This window comes from Protopterus annectens, chromosome 13.part0 (genome assembly GCF_019279795.1).
Source record: "Protopterus annectens isolate FY-2018-M chromosome 13.part0, PAN1.0, whole genome shotgun sequence".
In the NCBI taxonomy this organism is placed as follows: Eukaryota; Metazoa; Chordata; order Ceratodontiformes; family Protopteridae; genus Protopterus; species Protopterus annectens.
In genome coordinates, this window is record NC_056747.1 from 769,086,426 (window position 1) to 769,107,967 (window position 21,542).

At 42.7% G+C, this 21,542-nt stretch overlaps 1 protein-coding gene across 1 annotated transcript in view; it reads right to left on the bottom strand.

The window, feature by feature from the left end:
* The window catches only part of BLMH (bleomycin hydrolase), a 593,976-nt gene that overhangs the window by 116,545 nt on the left and 455,889 nt on the right, over positions 1–21,542 (bottom strand). The window contains exon 11 of the mRNA XM_044054476.1: positions 4,867–4,936. Coding sequence (XP_043910411.1) covers positions 4,867–4,936 — 70 coding nt within the window. The remainder of the gene's footprint in view (positions 1–4,866; positions 4,937–21,542) is intronic.

The window sequence follows — 21,542 nt, forward strand, 5'->3', positions numbered from 1 at the left end:
ATATACTCTGGCCTTCCTGACGTCAGAAGAGTAAGCGACGGCAACCGACGCCGGACCAAGACTTTGGAATTCGGCCGACCGAGGGACCGCCTGACGGCTGAAAACCCATCTGTGATTACTGCAGCTGTATGCACGATGAACATCACTAGAAACCAGGGATGACTGTAAATTCCAGTGCCATAACAGCACCTACACAAGTGCAGGCAAGGGTGGGGTGGGGTGAAAAAAACATTACACATCAGGGATGACTCTAACTACAGTGCCACAACAACACCAACATCAGTACTAGTATGGGGGGGGGGTTAAACAATACTCACCAGGGATATTACAACTGTGCCATAATGGCATTTAAACTATTACAAGGATTGTCAGGTGGGGGAGCATTAAGCATTAGATACGGGGAGGTCAAACAAATCAGGGACAGGTACAGGGACTGCGGTGTGTGTGTGTTTCAAAGTGTATTTGTGTGTGTGGGAGAATGAATGGGGGCAAGGGATGCCAATGCCTACACTAGCATCAGTTAACTTCCACTATGTGCAGATCAACAACATCTGCATGTCACGGTAGTAGTGACATGCAAATTACCCAATAATGAGGTGTTCACCATTGTGGCTAACATGTTTCTCAATCCCAAAAGACCCTGACTTGGGAGCAGGGTCTATGGATTTCTTTAGACCTTTCGTAAATTCCTGGGCTTGTCTGTACTTAATAAGTGTCTATATTACGTAATCGAATTTTTAAAAGTTCAAATGTCATACGGTTGACACCATATGATCGAACTTTTAAAAGTTTGAAAATGTAATAAAAAAAAAAAAAAAAGAAAAAACTTACCTGAACGGTTTAAGCAAGGGGACAAGCCCCCCTGCACCCCCCCACTCTTGAAATATACTAACTCCGAGATCGCACTACAGTGCAGAAAAGAGAAATCTTCCCATTCCACACTGTACGGAGATCTCAGTTGAAACGTTCAAACTTTTAAAAGTTTGATCATATGGTGTCGACCATATGATGTTCGAACTTTTAAGAGTTCGACAACGTGATATAGACCCCTTAATACATATTGACTAGTATCTGAAGCTACAGGACATAACAAAAGTACAGTTGCGTACACTTACCATAAATGTAGATGTTCGAGTGTATTCACTGTTGCAGTCATTACATTTGGGTAATCCTGCTGGCAGGCTGCCCTCAGTCGGCCTGAATTCCAAAGTCCTGGTTTCTGCGTTGGCTGCTGTCGCCCCTTCCCTGACGTCAGGGGTATAAAATATGCGACCGACGCCATTTTCTTTAGTTTTATTTTGATCCAGATGTCAGGTGCCCCCTAAAAGGGTAGCCAAAATTTATATATATATATATATATATATATATATATATATATATATATATATATATATATATATATATAAATACATGCACCAATATAAACTTTACCTTCATCTACAAGCAAACACACCACAAAGCTTGTATAAATCAGAGAAGGAAAGATAGGTTCCATCAGAAGAAAGGGGGATGGCAGGTGGGTAAGCTGGACTGCAACAGTGAATACACTCAAATATCTACATTTATGGTAAGTGTACACAACTGTACTATGTTCTTCGTGTTTCACTGTTGCAGTCATTACATTTGGGTAGAGTCCCAAAGCTATGGATGGGAGGCTGGAGCTAAACAGTATTAGGAGCGGCTATGAGGCCCTACAGTACTGCAGTGGCAAAGCCTGCCCTGGATTTAGAGCAGAGTGGCAGATGATAGTGCTTTGTAAAGGTGTGCACTGAACTCCAAGTAGCAGCCTCTAAAATGTCCTTGGTTGGTATCTCCTGAGAAAGGCTGCTGAAGTGGCTGCAGCTCTGGTTGAATTTGGCCTAATGCCCTTAGGCACTGGCTTGCCATGGTGTAAGTAGCAGAAACAAGTGCAGTGGCCTATCCACTTTGAAATAGTCTGCTTCGAGATAGCCTTTCCTTGTGATCCTGCAGCATATGCCACTAGTAATTGCTCTGTCTTTCTGAAAACTTTGGTTCTGTCCAAGTAGAATCTAAGCTGTCTGTGTACGTCCAAAGAATGCAGAATTCTCTCCCCCTTGTTCTGTGGATTTGGATAAAAAGTTGGCAGATCAATAGTTTGGTTAAGAGCCACACTGGACACCACCTTAGGCATAAATGTTGGGTTTGTCCTCAGAGAGACCCTGTCTGGATAAAAAAATGATAAAAGGTTCCACAGCCATAAGTCCCTATAGCTCTGAAACTCGTCTTGCAGAATTTATTGCTAGGAGCAGAGCTGTTTTCCAAGATAAAAACTTTATATCTGCAGTAGCAGCTGGCTCAAAAGGAGGCAGGGTGAGTTTTTCCAAGACATAGTTGAGTTCCCATGCAGGCATTGGTGATCTCCTTGGAGGCCTTAAATTTTTGGCTCCTCTGAGGTACTGTTTTAATAAGGGATGAGAAAAGGTTGGTGGCTCTGTATCATAATGAGCTGAAATGGCAGAAGCATGAATTTAATAGATGAAAAAGATAGGCCTTTGTCCAGCATCTACATTAAGTATTGCAAAATCTGAGGAATATTTGGCACAGCTGTATCAGTTCCTTGTGCCTGGTTCCAAGCGCAGGCCTTCTGGCCTCCAAAATGACACCCATCACAGCTTTACTGAGAGGTGTGTTTTGCATGACTACATTATCTGCCATGCTGCCAGGTTTAAAGTCCTGAGTTGGCTGTGCAGGATCTGATTGTTTTGCTGGGACAGTAGATGAGGTATTTGAGGTAAGGTCCAAGGTGGGCATTGAGACAAGTTTTTTAGGATTGGAAACCAGTACTGGCGGGGCCAGTCTGGGGCAATCAGCATCATTTTTGGCTTCTCCTGTCTGGGGCAATCAGCATCATTTTTGACTTCTCCTGTCTGACCTTTAGGAGTACCTTGGGGAGGAGAGGTAGTGGGGGAAAGGCATATATTGATAGGTTTTTCCAGCTGAAAGATAGGGCATCCACCTTCCATGCTTGTCTGTGATAAGTCCTTGTGCAGAATGGTAGTTGTGAGGGGAGGCAAATAGATCTATGTCCGGGCATCCCCATTTCCTTGTTATCATGATGAAGACTAGTGGATCCAGCTGCCACTCGTGGGGATCCATGAGGTTTCTGCTTAGTTCATCTGCCAGATCATTTTTTCTTCTTAGCAGGAAATGTGCCTGCAGATGTACTTGGTAAGTTAATGCTGTGTCCCACAAACAGTCTGTAAAGCGGGTAAGAATGCATGCCCCCCTGCTTGTTTATATACCAAGAAATAATTCATAATGTGACTGCAGAGTTAGCATGTGGATCATAAAATATGACCATGATGTTGTCTGTCTTTATCAGTAGTTGTCCCAGATGAAGTAGGTCCTTGGAGGCTGTCAGGGAATTCTGAACAGCTAGCATCTCTTTTTGATTGATATGTAGATGCATTTGGGTTGAGGACCATGTGCCCTGAATGCATCTTCCTGCCATGTGGGCCCCCCAGGCATAATCTGATGCATCCGTTGTTAGTGTCTGCCTGGCTGGGGGTAATGTGAATGGCTGTCCCTTGTTTTGGTGACAAGCCTTTGCCCACCATCGAAACTCCTGTTGAAGGCAGGGAATGAGAGTAACCATTGTTTCCAGGCTGTGGCAATGTTGAGAGCAAACACTTTTTAGGTACCATTGAAGTTTCCTCATATGCAGTCTTGCATATGGAATTAGTAGGATGCAAGATGCCATGAAGCCCAAAGCCTGCAGAATTTTTCTTGCAGACAACTGGGCCTTTGTTGCCAACATTTTGAAATAGGTAGTCAGTTGTCTTTGTTTGTCTGGTGTGAGTTAAGCCATCTGGGCAGTTGTAGTTAAGCTTGCACCCAGGAATATTGTCTTTTGAGAGGGTACTAGTTTTGATTTTTTTTCGTTGACTGTGTACCCTGGGTACCCAGATAGGACAAGGCCTGGAGACCAATACTGGACCTATCTATTCTGAACACATTCATGGATATACCAAAATTCAAGATGATGACTTTGCAGCAGCTTCTGCCCATGCTGGGCAAGGACGCTTGGCTGGTGACTCTAGACCTAAAAGAGGCATACCTGCATGTCCCAATCAGAAGATTATGCAGAAGATACCTCAGATTCAAGGCTGGCTCAATGCATTACCAATTCTCTGCACTGCCCTTTGGCTTATCTACTGCGCCCAGGGTCTTTACAAAGTACCTGGCACCAGTAATTGCATTCTGCAGACAAAGAGGAATACAAATATATCCTTACTTGGATGATTGTCTAATTCAAGCAGAGAACAAGGACATTCTTCTACAGCATTATGTAGCAAATGGTACACAGCAAAGTCCTCAAGGCAAAGGAAGGAAAATAGGCATCCCACAATCCAAAGCAAACAAAGCTGTGTAAAGTCGAAGCTATAACATGAATTTCTCCTTTAATGGTGCAGACAGGAATGAAGACTATAATATTCATATATCCAAGACCTTTGGAATTGTTACATTTCACTAAAAGAGGGGAACAGTCCCTTTCTGTCATTTCCCTAAAACAGGAGCATAGTCTCTTTTTCTAATGACTGCTAGTCACTTTTTGTAATGACTACTTAGCAAAATTTAATGGTGTGCTATAAAAATATGAACATAAAACAACAAAGTGAGAGATAAGCAGGAAAAAAGAGAAGTGGCAGAAGAACACAAAGATGAACAAGGTGAACTAACAAAGTATCTACGGTAAAGAAAGGGATAACACGTACATAATAGAGAAAGCAAACTAAGAAAGCATTCAGTCAGACACAATCTTTATGTTTACAAAGTATGACTTACTCTCCTGAAACCCCTCAGCTATTTAGAAAATGAATTGAGTTGTTCCATATTATGCATTACCTTTGTTTCCACGATCATCTCCCCATGAATTTTCTACTTTCCACTTCTCAAAGGCTCCATCTTCTCCATCCTGCCAATAAGCAAACAAACAAAAAAAGAAAATCTAAGAGTTCCAACTGTCCAAGAGCCACTGGAGTATTGCAGTAAAACAGTCAGTTCAGGTATATACTAAATCAAGTTGGTCAGCCTTACTTAAGTACTACATTAAGTAATAAAAATGCTTGATTTACTAACACTACACCCTTCTGTTTCAACAACTGAAATCTTATTTCAACTGTCATTAAAGTCATTAATATATTATGCTGCACAACTTATAAACAATGGTATGGCATCTAAGTCCAAGTAAGTCATTGCTCTACTGTATTCGGCATTCATAAGACCTATCATTGAGTGCAGTGCCCCCTTTAGTATGTACCTAACTAGGCATGTCCAACAATTGGAACATCCACAGAGGTTGCTCACTAAAAGAATACAGGGCATAAGTAAAATGTCCAATGCATACCCCCCTCAAGGCCTTATCTCTATATTCTGTCTCTTACAGGCTATTGAGGGGAGAGCTATACCTGGCATACAGGGCATTGTCAGAACCCACTCTAATGGACCTCCTGCATATCCACAAAACAAACAGCACCAGACTTACTCATTCTAAAGACTTAAACCTTGCCTGCGATATAAACAGGACCTGCTGGACAGATAGGTATGTGTCCCAGAGACTACCCCATCTATGGAACAGGCTCCCCATCCATGTGAAGCAGAGTTTCTCCCTGGCCCAATTCAAATGCAACTAGAGCAATTGAATGGGAAACTGGAAATTCATCCCTGGTTTGGCATCTATAAGTAGTAAGTGTCTCTAATGGACACAGGCAACCTATAAATGGTTCATCTCCCAGGCCCCTGCTTACACTTATCAAGGGTATCAGAACTTGCCAGAGATTTGGGATGCATGACTAGTCTTAAAAGGCCATTGTGGTCATTAGCCTAGTAAACACCTATGAATCTATTTATTGTGTTTATTTTTGTTTACCAGGGTAGTGCACTGATCAATACAGACCAATTTCAGGCTCAGCCCGAGTGAAATACAAAATGGTTCACAAACAATACAGAAATATAAGCAATAACAGGATAGTTCAGACTAATTACACAGAAAAAAATGTGTATATACATTCCAGTTAACAAGCACAGTGCACTGTATAATATATACATTAGTTTCTAAAGTGGGTCAATCTTCAGTGAATCTTGGAGAGTAAAACAGACTTAGAAAGGAGAGAGGTTAGGTGATATGTCCTGTGTTGAAGCAGGAGCATTTGGCTTAGATGAAGAAGTGCTTTTTGAGCTGCATTCTGAATTTGGAATAAGTATTCATTTCCTTAATGCCAATGGGAAGAGCTTGCCAAAGAGTAGGCATCTGAGTGGAGAAAGCATGTGCAGTGCTGTGGAGTTTGGTTCTAGGGGTAATGTGAGTTGGTGCGGCTTGTGAGTAGTGTCTCACATTGTAAAGTTTTTCACATGGTCTAAATGTGTGGTGTGGGGAGTCATTTGTAGAGCTGGGATCCTAAAAGTAGGTTAGATCATTGTTTTATTGGTAGCTATCTGGCTTTTTCTACGGAAATACAGTGATACTCACAGAGTGGTGAGGTTGTAAAGAATCTGCAGTTGCTGTTAGAGATAGTCTGGAGTGTAGCAATATTTATCTTGGAGGCAGAAGTAAAAACTGGGAGCCAGTATTCAAGCTGAGAAAGGAGAACTCATCTGCCAGTGGATGCTCAGGCTGGTTGGTATAGAAAATGGGAGATCTTTTTTGGCACAGAAGAGGGGGGAGTTGATTTTGCCTCTCACTTTGTCTATGTGGAAATGGAAGTTTAGTGACTGATCAAGCCGCATTCATAGGTATTTGGAGATGGAGGTTGTCTCTATGGAATGGTTGTTTAGCTATGTGTTGAGTACATGTTGCTTTCTCTGCTTATTTCACCTAGCCAAACAGATCCTAAAGGCATGCAGAGAGTTCTGTTAGGAGTTTTATTATAAACACAATCAATCAAATTTGTACAGCTTGAACCACAGATGATGACACAGATGTCATTTGCATGAAACTACTTGAAAAGCAGACACTGATTACTAAGTTATTGAAACAATACTACTGTCTCTTTTGTTACTGTTTTTAGCCAGACTATGTGGTTATTCTACAAGTATAATAAACAATGTCTTATCATTATGGAAATTACATAAATAAAACATGTTTTTATTCTATCAGGTGATCTATGAGATGGCTCTCCTTGACTTAGTTTTCACCATTCTCAGACTTGCAGAAAAAACTAGGCAACTGATTGGACAAATCATACGTAGCCTAGCCACTGCAATTCCAACTACTTACTACTCCCTTCCATTAAGGACTGTGGACCAAATCTACAGTGTATTTACAATTACCAACCTGTTCATCTACTTTGTGTTTTAAGAGGGTGAAGAAGATACTTTGCGTAATATGAAAAAGCATGATCCAGAGGAGTTAAATTCCTTGGGAGATGTATCTATCTTAACAGCAAGTTCTTTTTATGTTGTCAGACTTGGAGCCACTCCTTAAACGCTACATGGTCTGCTGACAATTCAGAATAATCCACTGTTACGTTCTGTGAATGTTCCTACTGCTGTTAATCAGGGGGCTGCTGTTCAATGAAACACTAATTTTAAGGAGCAGGTTAGCATACTAGAAGATAAGGTACATGACTTTAAAAAGCTGCAATAGCATTTGCTAAGCTTTATGGCTTATTTGGAGCTGGATACTGTACCTAAAGGTTTAAGGATTTTGGAAATGCTGTCTTATGCAAAAACCTATCCTGAACTCCTCAAAAAAATGGCAGGAATTGCATTTAAAACTGAGTGCGGACTACATGTCCCTTATGAATCAGTTTTTTGCTGGGATAGAGTCTATGTTACAGAATGAGATCGCTAAATTTGAAAGTGAAATTTCATCTTTTCCTACTTTTAAAGACTGCATGCACATATATGATAAAATGTTAGGGCTGCTTTGTTTGATTGGAATTAGAACTTATGAAAAAAAAGAAGTTATGTACTCACCATAACGTTCCATCTGAGTAGTTGGGACTTCATTTGTCATCGATCTGTGGGTTTCGGATCCGGATCGGATCCAAGACGGCAGCTTCATCAGCATCTGATCCAAGCTCCAAGCTCCTCCACTTACCCATAATATCCCTCCATCTCCTTCCTTCCCTCAGATCGAGTTTGCTACACCACACACATTAAAAAAAAAAAAAACGATCCAATATACCTTACCAACAAAGAAGAACAGGAGAGCCGCACAGGTGCACCTCTCTTGCCTACCAAGGCAATGGCATAATGAGAAGGTCAGGGGGAAGGAGGGAGGGAATGTTGATGACAAATGAAGTCTTAACTACCAGATGGAACGTTATGTTGAGTACATAACTTCTTTATCTGAAGTAGTTGACTTCATTTGATCATCAACCTGTGGGACAGAGTCACCAGTTACCAAACTCTTGGGTGGCCCTCCTGGAAGGATATTTCAGAGCACAGCGGAGCCAAAGGATGCTCTTCCCCTACATATCATGTCCAACTTATAATGGGAAATGAAAGTGTGAGATGAGGACCAAGTACCTGCCGAACAAATATCATCCAAAGACACCCTAGACCAAAAAGCCGCTGACATAGCCATGGACCTGATAGAATGGACATTAATCCTAGCCAGAAGCTGTCTTTGTACATCTAATAAATGCAATTTATATTCACCTCTATTCTGAAAATTTGGAAAGAAAATGGGTAAATTGATCGTTTGACTGATATTTGTTTCAGAGGCCAGTTTTGGAAGAAATGCAGGATTAGTACGAAGTAAAGCCCTGTCTTTATGGAAAATCATATATGGAGGTTTGACAGATAGTGCTTGGAGTTCTGACACTCTCCTAGCTGAGGTAATAGCCACTAGGAAGCCTGTCTTCCAAGATAAAAAATTTTAGATCTACAGAAGTACCTGGCTCAAAAGGTGGAGCAACCAGAGCTTGTAAGACTAGGGTAAGAGCCCATGGAGTGGTAGGATCTTTAACTGGTGGTCTTAAAAGAAAGGTACCCTTAATAAAGGTTTTGCAAAGTCTGGAGGAAGCTAATGAGGCCATGTTCTCACCTACATGGAAATTGGAAATGGCAGCCAGTTGAACTTTTACTGTAGAACAGCTAGCGCCCTGCTGGAAAATGTACACCAATAACTCAAAGACTGCTGGGACAGGAGCTGTGAAAGGATCCAAATCCCTTTGAGAAGCCCATATAGAGAAACACTTAATTTGCCTATGGTATAGCTTTCTGGTGGATGACTTATGAGTTGCCACCAGAATAGTCTTGACCGAAGAGGATAGACCAGGAGTCCTAGCAATTAAGGGAACTAGAGCAGCCAAGCAGTGAGCTTCAGACTGGCCAGGTCTGGATGATGGACCCTCGATGAGTGCAAGATGAGATCTGGTATTGGATCCAAGATACATGGAGGAACTGTTAGGTGAGACTAAAGGAAGGGAAACCTGACTTGGCGAGGCCAGAAAGGGGCGATGAGAATTACTTTGCTCCCCAACCTGTGAGCCTTCTGGAGGAATTTTGTCATGAGAGGTAAACGCGGGGGGGTAAGCACAGAGAAGACCAGGAGGCCAAGCACAGACCAGACCATCCCTGGGGGATTCCCCCTGTGGGGGGAATCAGAGCGAAGAACTCGCTGCACTTCACATTGGTAGGAGATGCGAAGAGATCACAGAAAGGCTGACCCCACTTGAGGAAGATCTGCTCCACTACAGAAGGATTCAGAGACCACTCGTAAGGCATCAGGATAGTCCTGCTCAGTTTGTCCGCCAGAATGTTGGATCGACCTGGAATGAGTGTTGCTACCAGAAAACAACTGGTGGAGATCGCTCATTCCCACACTCTCATGGCCTCGCGACAAAGGGGGTAAGATCTGGTTCCTCCCTGCTTGTTGATGTACCAGACCAGTGACATGTTGTCTGTCTGAACTGCAATAGCTCCCAGAGGGAGAAAGGCATGAAGGGCCTGCAGGGCCTGCAACACTAACAAGACCACCCTCATCTCTAGAACATTAATATGCAATTTGGTCTCGTTCAGGGACTACTTGCCTTGGAATGTCCTGCCCGAGCAATGCCCCCCCCCCTCCAGTTGGGAGGAGTCTGTGGTCACTGTGGGTTGGGGAGGGACTGCAATAAATTTTCATCCCTCGACTATTTCTGAGAAGTGTATGCAGCAGAGGAGGGACTTCCTGCAAGTGCTGCTTATGTGAATTGGATGCGTCAATGGCAGATCTAATAACGACCATTGGATTGCTAATGTCCACTGTAGTACTCGCATATGCAGATGAGCACAGAGAAGAAGAGTAATGGTGGCTGCCATGGAACCTAGGACTCCTAAAACTGCCTCGGCTGTAGGAAGATGAGACTGCAAGATCATGGACACATGGAGTTGTAGGTTTCACACTCTCTCTGGAGTTAGAAAAACCTTGGTTTGCAACATATCTATCCCTGTTCCAATGTAGTCTAAGACCTGAACTGGGTTTAGAGAAGACTTGGATCTGTTGACTGTAATTCCCAGAAAGTCTGACAGTTTCAGGAAAATGTCTCTGGCATGATAAAGGAGACGCCTGGTGGGAGCAGCAAGGAGCCAACCGTCCAGGTACGGGTAGACCTGAAGCCTCAGGTGAGCCGCTACTACTGCCATGACCTTGGTAAACACCCTGGGGGCTGTGGTGAGACTGAAGGGTAGGGCTCAAAATTGATAGTGATTGGCCCCTAGCCAAAAGCGGAGGAATCTCCGGGAGCATCTGTGCATCTTTATATGGCAGTACGCATCCTGGAGATCTATTGACCACATCCAGTTTTTCTCCTGCAGGAAGGGCAGGATGGATTGTAAAGTGACCATCCGAAACTTCTCTTTGGCAACTGACAAGTTTAGGGTGGAAATTTCCAGAATAGGCCTTAGGTCCCCCGTCTTTTTTGGCAACAAAAAGAACCTGGAATAGATGCCTGATCCTGACTGATCTCGGGGGATGGGCTGGATGACTCGTATCCTTAGCAGCTTTTCTATTTCGAGCCCTGCTGCCTCCCTTTGTGCAGGTGGAATGTCCAGGAGGTGTTTTGGAGCAATGGGAGGAAACACAAAAAAGATGGTATAACCTCTGGATATGATTCGAAGCACCCAATGGTCTGTTGACACGGACTCCCATGCCGTCAGGTGCAGCAAAAGATGACCCCCCAACTGCCTCCAGAGCAAAGCAGTCGGGCAACCCCTCAGGGCTGCTGCACGGGCCTGTCCGAGAACGGTCCTCGAGACCCGAAATTTCTCAGACACCCCCCACCTCTGGGCCGGCCTCTGTCTGGTTCCCCTCTGCCTCTGGTGGAAGATGAGTCCTGAGTGTCCCAGGAATAATGTGATTTCCGTAACCAGATCTTCTTTTGCCCCTGCTGATTCCTGGCAAATGATCTTTGGGGGTTAGAGTATCCCGACAGCAGACAATGTCTTTCCATCCTTTTCACTCTGGACCAATGTGTTGTGAACCGTCTTCCCGAACAAGGAAAAACCATCATAAGGGGCATTCGTAAAAGACGCCTTAAAGGTTTCCATGAAGTGACATAGCTTGAGCTAGGTATGTCGCCTCATGGCAATGCTGGACCCGGCCACCCTTGCCGCTCCTTCAGCGGCATGCAAAAGGAGACGCATGGACATGTTTGAAACCGCATTAAGAGTGGCCACTCACACGGGAAATATGAGCTTATTCTCTGGCGACATGGACTCCGGGGACGACTCAGTTAGCTCCTTGACCAGGTTGTGCTGCAGTCGAGTGACATGGGCCAAATAATTCAACTCCCTTACAGAAAAGGTGTCTGAAGCATATGTCCACTTTCCTAGATGATCCATCATCCTGGCCTCTCGGTCGGTGGGATTGGCCATAGAAATTTCCTGGGTTAGTTCTTTCTTAGTGGCGGCCGCTACCACCATGGTGTCCACTGGGGTCCCCTTGTTCCAACTGGGTCTGTCTGCAGGAGAACTCAAAATCTTTGGGAGCTCCACTGTGTCCAGTTTCTTCCATGCCCAGGTTGTAATAAGATCCTTGCAGTTTGTTCTTTTGCTAATTTGTTTGCTGCTCCTTGCAGCTTGTTCTTTTGTAATAAGATCCACCAAGGGATCCGTGGGGGGACACACACACACACACACCCAGAAGGCAGATGGGCCCATGCCGAAGACCTCCTGAAACACAGACTCATCCAAGGAAGGTTTGGGGGTGGACCAAACACCCCCCCCCCCCGGCTGCCATAGGAGTTCCATGATGTCTCCAAAGGAGACATTGCTAGGGGATGATCTGGGGGAACCTTCCCCTTCCTCCAAATCGGTGTCTTTGGTGTGGGACTCTGGGAAGGAGTCCAAGTGCCTCCTCTTGCATGTTTGTTTGTGAGGAACCTCTTCAGTGGGGCTCTCTGGAGAAGGCTCGCAAACTACCTGTGGTTCCTCGAGGGGAACAGTCTTGGGCACTTCGAGCACGGGCTGTCCTTGCATGGGAAAAATGACTGAATATGCACCCAGAGGTGAGGGAGTCGGGGCTGAGTCTGAGGAGATGGTCAGGGGTCTCGATCCGCTGAAGAGAACTCTATCCTTCATGGCCCTGGGGTTAAATCCCGCACAAATTGAGCATTCTGCTGAAAGATGAGGGACCCCAAACGCATCACACACGGAGTGTGGCCATCAGCCAAAGAAAACTTATGGCCACACGCTGTGCATTTCCTGAAAACCAGCTTAGACTGATATGCCATTTTTTGACAAAGTTAAGACAAAAGGCACAAAGTCCTAACCTGCCTGCCACACACACACACACACACACACACACACACACACACACACACATCCACTGACTAGCAATAAGGAAAAGGGATGGGGCCTACTCTAACTACCATGCTAAACTTTCCTACTTTTTTTTTTTTTTTTGAAAAGGGAAAAATACGATGCAAAATGAAGGGAAGGATAAGCAAGTGAAAGGGAACCTACCTGTCACTACCAATAACACACACAGCCAAAAAAATCTGAAAAAGCATCTACCATGCCTGGAGCTCTGAGACCACCCTGCTTGGCAAAGCTGCTGCAAATGAGATCTGGGAGAAGGAAGGAGCTAGAGGGGTATTATAGGTAAGGGAAGGAGCTTGGAGCTCGGTCAGATGCTGGTGAAGCTGCCATCTCGGATCCGATCCGGATCTGAAACTCACAGGTTGATGATCAAATGAAGTCAACTACCTCAGATCATATGTCATAAAGAGATTTTAATGATTTCAAACAAGGTAACATTTTTTCATGGCCATAAGATCAACACTCAAATAAACCATCAATTAAACAGACAGTCCCTTTGTCTCAGCAGTCCATACATGCATTATATGAATTCCATGAATCTGTTCCTTTAAATGTAAACACCATAGCTTCTAACGTCAATGATACAACAGAACATAATAATGAAATCAGCATGCCCAGTACAATGTTGAATCTTCCTGGTTTAATACAAATGAGGTGAAGAGAAACATTTCTGAAGTAAATATGGTAATTTACGAGATGTGTACTGTTCCATGTCCAGTCATACCAACGATATATGGCTTACCTAAATTATATAACAGCCTGCACAACACTCCCATGAGGTCGATAGCCTCAGGGAGGGGTTGGTGACTGAGCCAATATCTTTATATTTACAGTCTATTTTAGGAAAATATCTGGTTAAAATGTGATGTTATATTAAAGATACTGAGGACTTCTTAAGGCAGTTGTATGAATGGTTAGAATCCAATTGTCCCACTGACTTTTTGTTTGCAACTATGGATATTGCTGTGATACAGAATAATTATGATATGGAAGCTTTACGTGATTTTTTTTAAGTAGTACAACAGAAATGTGTGTGAGAGAGGTACAGAATATTTGCCAGGTGCTGGAAGTGATGTTAACTAACAATATATTTATTTTTAACAATCAATCTTATTTGCAGCGCACTCGAGTAGCTATAGGTACAACCATTGTGAACTCCTATGCAAATATTGTATTAAGTCAATGGGAAGAGGAGTATGTATTAGATGAACAAACACTGTTCAGTGATAAGTTCCTGTTCTTTAAGCATTTCGTGGATGATGTCTTCCTAATCTGGAAAGGAAGTCAGTCTGGGCTGGATGTTATTTGTGGATTATCTTAATGGTACCATGAGTTTTTTAAAGTTTAAGCTCAATTTCTCAGATAAAGAAATGTTTTTTAGATGTTAAAATAAAGAGAACACTAGGAGGAATTGAGACTACAATCCACAAAAAGAATGTCCAAGCAAATAGATATACTCATGCATGTATTTACAGGTGTAGTGAAGAGCCAAATGCTATGGGCAAGTAGGCTGAATACTAAGGATGATGAATGTCTGGCACAGATGAAAGAGTTTGCCCACAAGTTTGAAACCAGAGGTTATGATGCTGGTTTCCTGGAACAAGCCATTAATAATACTTTATCCTTTAGAGAAACAACAGCAAGGTCCTACTTTAAGCACCCACCTTCACCTGTACAGGAATATGCATTATACATGTTACAACATTTAATAGAAGAACACAGGATGTGAACGAAGTGATAAATAAAAATTGGGGAATTTTGAGGAGTATGCCTGAATTAAGAATATTTATTGGTGAGGGTCCAAACTTCACCTATAGGAATTTCAGTAATCTCAAGAACAGGCCCTGTTGTAAAGAAATGAGTTTCTTGGAGAAGAATGAGATGCTAATCAGTAGGAAACAAGGGACCTTCCCATGCTATAAATGCATATGCTACAAATCTATACTTAGCGCTAACTCTTTTGAAATCCTACAACTGGATGCATGTTAAATTTGCTATTAAACTTTTAAAAAGCTACGAGCGTTTCCAAGTCTGAGTATTTGTTTTGTTTCTTGAACTGTTTTCCTGAGACTTGGTTAACTGCATTTTTGGTCCTTTCATTGATGATTCTCTTTTTCTCTTGTGGCAGAAGTTTAAGTTGCATTTACAGGTGTTTGCAGTGTTAAGGTTTTGCAGATATGTTGGAGGTGATACAGCACAATGTCATTTGAGGCCTTGAATGCTAGGCAGAAGTCACTTCATAGAAACTTGTATGAGATAAAAAGACAGACATAGCTTTAAGGTGTAATGTGTTGCTCATGAAACTCAATATCCCTGATCTTCTTAGTGAGGAATTTTTTTTTTCAGGTTGGATCGTGAACTGAAGGGAGCAAAGTAATGTGTCTTAAGGGCCCAAGTGAGAAGTACAGATGTCTAATGTCCTGGGACCTGGTGGATATACCACTAATCAAGATAACTAAACATATTTTCTAACAGTAGATATACGGTGGTTAGAGGACATACTCATAATTGGTAAAAGTGTCTAGGTCCTTGATAACTCTGTTAACTGTGGGGGAGGGGGGCAGTTGTTAATGTGGTATGTGCATGGCTTATCTTGTTTACCGATGGATATGATGCTATATTGTTTGGCACTTAGATTAAGACCATGATCCTAGCAAAATTTTTGTATGTATTAGTCCCTGTTGTAGGATCTTAGCATCCCCTGGAAAGCTGATGACAACTCCAACTTTGCAAGTCATATGCAAACTTGGTCAAACAAAGTCCCCTAATGTCAGCTTTGGTATTAGAGAAGTAAACACCAAATAGAAGCAGCCTTAATACCAATCTCTGTATACCGCACTAGTAACAGGTGTTTTAGAGAAGAGAGTGCCTGTAATTTTAGTTTACTGGGTTCTGTTTGTGAGACAGTTTGTTACCCATCTGGTTACACAGGAGCTTATATTTAAACTGATTAGTTTGCCTACAATGCCAGAATGTGGAATGGTACTGAAGGCCTTGGCCATGTTAAAGTAAGCTGCGTGTACAGATCTGATCTTGTCCAATGCCTTAGTAACTTTCTCAAAAAAGCCAGCAGGTTAATCAGGCAGGACCTTTCTTTCAGACACCCAAAATGGTTTGGCTTGAGGGGCTGTAAGCTGCCATATCATTGTTTAAGAGCTCATTTCTTTGTAGACTAAGCTGGTAAGGCTTATGAGTTTATAGATGCTAGAATCAGTGGTAGGGCCAGCCTTGTGAAGGGGAAACCAACAGCTGTTCTCCATGCCTCTGGCACAAAACCAGTTGACAGGCTGATGCTGAAGAGATCCAAGAATGGGTTGGTTGACTGTCCTTCAAACTTACGAAAAAAAAAATGTACACCGATACTAAGATGGTGAAGTTTATGCTACCATGGGGATCAAGAATGCATCCTTAACCTGTTGTTGTGCAATCTCAGTATTTGTACATATGTGTATATACACCCATGTGGTGGTTGCGATAGTGGTAGTGGTAGGGAGCTGCAAAACCAGTGGCTTATTTATGTTTATTTAGTATAACAGATTGATTTAATTTTTATACGAGTCAAGTACTTGACTGGTTTGGCTAGACTGTATTGAGAATCAACCAGTATTTAATCTTAACAACTGTCATACATTTGTACAATTTAAAGTCTGAATGAAGGTAAAAAAAAAATCTCTATAAGGCAACCAAGAGTGCCTGTCCAAAGACGGAAAATACCATCAATGAAACAAAAATATGTGACTATATCACACCAAAAGACTGCTATATGTACAGCTTCACTTTCACATCTAAGTAATATGCTGGCATAACTGGGGGGACATGGGACATGGCACCCCATACTTCTGTACCAACTTTCTGATGATAAATCTTATCAAGAAATACAAAGTGATCATCTAAAATTAGTTCAATGAACATGATAATATTAATTTGGACGGAGGAGATACTAAAATCTAAACTCATGTCCAAGCATCTATTCCATCTACATTCAAAATGAGTCAACATTTTTAGCAATCAATTAAGAACTACTAAAATTATCATCTAAAGACACACAAAGTGCTAAACTGAGATAAAAGAGAAAAAAATCAAGTAAATCTCTCATAAAACAGGGCAGCTAAATTAAAAAAAATAATCTGAATCTCTTGTTTTGATACATACTTCTTCCTAAAATTCTCAACATAAATAATAGTTGAGTACACTACCCATGGCTAGAAACAAGCCTCACAGGAGGTGGGTACCATCCTTGTGGCTTTAAGTAAAACTGACAATTAAGGATGTGTCACATGAATGCACATAAAAAGTTATTTTGAAATACTCTAAAACTGCACGTTATCAATATCAGAATGCATTTGACAACTCTACTCAGCAATGCTAATGTTTATGCAGTGATTTCCGAGTTAAAGAATACAAAGAATTTACATACTCTTTAACAATTAAAACTAAATACAATCTTGATGCTGCCATTAGTTTTAATTAAATTCAAAGCTGCATAAATATTTAGCTTTGGCTAAAAAAAAATGAATAATGTCCTAATGCTGTTCTCACATGCAATAAAAGAAGGAAATAACTGTGTGACATTTTGTAAGAAAAAGTTAACTTCACATTACACTTAAGCAGTATGACTCTATGCTGGTGAAAATTAAAAAGTACAGTTTTGTACCTACCATAAATGTAGATGTTCGAGTGCTAATACAGCTGCAGTAATCACAGATGGGTTTTCAGCCGTCAGGCGGTCCCTCGGTCGGCCGAATTCCAAAGTCTTGGTCCGGCGTCGGTTGTCGTCGCCTACTCTTCTGACGTCAGGAAGGCCAGAGTATATAATACACAGCCGACGCCATGTTCTTCAGTCTTTCTTGCCCCAGATGTCAGGTGCCCCCAAAAGGAAGGCAATACATAAAAGATGCTTATCTATATGTACAAGCAAAGCAATATATTCCAAAAAACAGTGGAAGCAAGCAAATAAAACATAGCAGGATAACCCAGTCAGGTAGTATGAAGGGGTTGTTAGGCCCCATGCCCTTACCAAGTGGGGAAGGAGGGAGGGAAACCTGTACTGCAGCTGTATTAGCACTCAAACATCTACATTTATGGTAGGTACAAAACTGTACTATGTTCATCGTGCATACAGCTGCAGTAATCACAGATGGGTAGAGTCCCAAAGCTATGTATAGGGTGGTAGGTACTAAGAGGAACTGGGTTGAGCCAGAATGCCCTGCAAAACAGCAGTGGCAAAGCCTGCTCTTGTTCTGGAATATAAGGGCAGGTGATAGTGTTTTGTGAAGGTATGTACAGAACTCCAAGTGGCTGCCTCCAAAATATCCTTAGTAGGCACACCTCTGAGGAAGGCTGTAGAGGTGGCTGTGGCCCTGGTGGAGTGTGATCTGATACCAGAAGGGACAGGTTTCCCATGATAGGAATAACAAAATCGTATGCAGTGGCCAATCCACTTGGAAATGGTTTGTTTGGAAACTGGGTTCCCTTGAGCCCCTACGGCATAGGACACAAAAAGTTGTTCTGATTTCCTGAAGGACTTTGTTCTGTCCAAATAGTAACGTAGCTGCCTATGGATGTCTAAAGAGTGAAGCAGCCTCTCCCCTTGGTTTTGAGGGTTTGGATAAAAGGTAGGTAGGTGTATGGCTTGATTTAAGGCTACCCTGGATACCACCTTAGGCATAAAGGATGGGTTGGTACGAAGGGAAACCCTGTCCTGATGGAAGATGAGGAAGGGCTGCACCGCCATGAGGGCCTGTAATTCAGAAACCCTGCAAGCTGAAGTGATGGCCAGAAGGAAAGCTGTTTTCCAGGACAAATATTGTAGATCTGTTGAGGTAGCTGGTTCAAAGGGAGGCAATGTTAATTTTTCTAGTATGTAATTAAGGTCCCAGGCTGGTATTGGTTGCTTCCTTGGAGGTCTTATATTCTTAGCCCCTCTGAGGAACTGTCATAAGAGTGGGTGAGAGAATAAAGGAGGATCCGTGTTGAATTCTGCAGAAATGGCTGAGGCATGTATTTTTATGGAAGAAAATGAAAGTCCACTGTTCAGTACTTCAGCTAGGTACTGTAAAACCTGAGGAAGGTTCAATTTTCTAGGGTTCCGGCCTCTTTTCTCATTCCAACAGCAAAACCGTTTCCATTTTGCGGAGTAAGTTTTTCTAGTAGAAGGTCTTCTGGCCTCCAAAATGACATCCTGCACCGCCTTGGAGAGTAGGGACTGTTCTGGTGTCAAGGAATTTTCCATGCAGCAAGGTTGAGTGTTTTCAGCTGACTGTGAAGAGTTTTGTAGCTGTTCTGAGTCAATAGAAGAGGCGTTAGAGGCAGGGTCCAGGGAGGAGTATTTGTTAGGCTCCTCAGGAGTGGATACCAGTGTTGCCTTGGCCAATCTGAGGCAATCAGTATCATCCTCGGTTTGTCTGTTCTTGCTTTCAAAAGCACCTTGGGCAGGAGGGACAGAGGTGGGAATGCATAAACTGTCCATGCTGTCCAACTGAATGAGAAAGCGTCCACTTTCCAGGCCTTTGGATGAAAGGTCCTTGAACAAAACTTTTTCAGTTGATGGTTCCTGTGGGAGGCAAAAAGATCTCTATGTCTGGCCTCCCCGACGCTTGGGTTATTTCTGTGAACACCTGAGGATGTAGTTTCCATTCGTGTGGATCTGTCATACTTCTGCTTAGGGTGTCTGCCAGTGTGTTTTCCAGTCCTGGCAAGTACTGTGCTTGAAGTTCGATTTGTCTTTCCAGAGCCAAGTTCCAAAGAGTCATGGCTAGTCTGCACAAGGGGTGTGAATGTGTCCCTCCTTGTTTGTTTATGTACCACATTACTGTGGTGTTGTCTGTTCTTATCAGTAATTGTCCTGGATGCAAAGTCCTTGAAAGCTGTAATCGCATTTATTACTGCTAGCATTTCTTTTTGATTGATGTGAAGGTGCTTTTCCTTTGGGGACCATCTGCCCTGAATGCACCTGTCCTTCATGTGCGCCCCCCAGGCGTAATCTGAGGCGTCTGTGGTTATGACTTGTTTTGCTTGAGGCTTGTAAAATGGAAGGCCTGTGTTTACTTGACATGCTTGGGCCCACCATAGAAATTCCTTTTGCAAACATGGAATTATTGGTATAATTGTTTCCAAACTGTGCCTGTGTTGAGACCATGGATTTTTTAGGTACCATTGAAGTTTCCTCATATGCAACTTTGCACATGGGATTAGAAGAATGCAAGATGCCATGAATCCCAGAGCCTGCAGGATTTTCCTTGCAGTAAGCCTGGTACTTTTTGCTAGTGTTTCGAAGTACTGAGATAGTTGCCCTTGTTTTTCTGGCATCAGGTATGCCATCTGGGTGTTTGTGTCCAAGTTGGCACCCAGGAAGGTTGTTTTCTGAGATGGTGTTAGCCTTGATTTCTCCTTGTTGATGGTATATCCCAGAGAAAGCAGTAACCGTGTCACATATGCCAGATGTTCCAGAAGTAGGCGTTTGCTGTCCGCTTGGATCAGGCAGTCGTCCAGGTATGGGTAAATTTGTATCCCTTGAAGTCTGCAGTAAGCAATCACTGATGCCAGGCACTTTGTGAATACTCTGGGCGCAGTAGATAAGCCAAAGGGCAATGCAGAGAATTGATAGTGGATTGAACCTGCAAGAAATCTGAGGTATCTTCTGCAGCTTTGTCTGATTGGGACATGCAGGTATGCCTCCTTGAGATCCAGTGTTATCAGCCAAAACTCCTTGCCCAGCATGGGAAGAAGTTGCTGTAATGTGAGCATCTTGAATTTTGGTACGAGAAGGAATGTGTTTAGGATGGATAAATCCAAAATGGGTCTCCAGTCGGTTCCTTTTCTTGGCACCAGAAAAAGTCTTGAATAAAAACCTTGACCTTGTTGGTGTGTAGGTACCTTTTGAATAGCTCTCATGTTTAGGAGCTTTGAAATTTGCAGTTGTGCCTCTGCCCTTTGATTTTGTGGCAGGTTTGGCATGCCTCTCATTTTTGGAAGAGTGTGAAATTGAAATTTGTAGCCTCTGTTTATAATGTCCAGTATCCATTTGTCTGTTGTGACAATATGCCAATTGCTTGCAAATAATGCTAGTTTCCCTCCCAAAGGAGCTGCCAGCTGAAACTTGCTTGGCATGGAAATGAGGGAGTCATTGAGTTTGCTTCCTGTATTGTTGTGCACTGTCTTCACCACCTCTTGGTGCTGGAGATTGCCATTGTCTGCCTCTATATGATCCTTGAGTTTGTCCTCTGCCCCTTGTGCGTCTGTATCTACCCCTTTGGGGCCTGTCAGTGGCTGGAAATGACCAGTTTTTTGAAGGCCAATTTCTGCTAAAGCGTGGTGGTTGGACCTGTAAGAAAGCCTTGACAGTTTGCATAGATTTGGCTTTTTCTTCCATTTTCCGTAGTATCTCCTCAGCATTAGTACCAAAAAGTACATCCTTTTGTAAAGGAGCATCAAGAAGTTTAGCTTTCACATGATCAGGCAAATTTTGTTCCCTCAGCCAGGCATGTCTGCGAATGACTGATCCTGTAGCAGCTGCTCTACTGGAAGCCTCTAGGTCATCATAACCACATTGTAAGGTGTGTTTACCCACTTGCTCTGCACTATGCATCATATCCTGTAACTCTTTTAAATCTGGTTGTTTAGGTTGAGACATTTTGTTCCTTAACTGTGATAACAGGTACTGTTGATATTTAATCATATGAAACTGACAATTTAAAGCTCTCATGGCTAGGGTGGCGGAGGTATATACTTTTTTATCCCACCTTTCTAGAGACCTGGATTCCCTTTCTGCA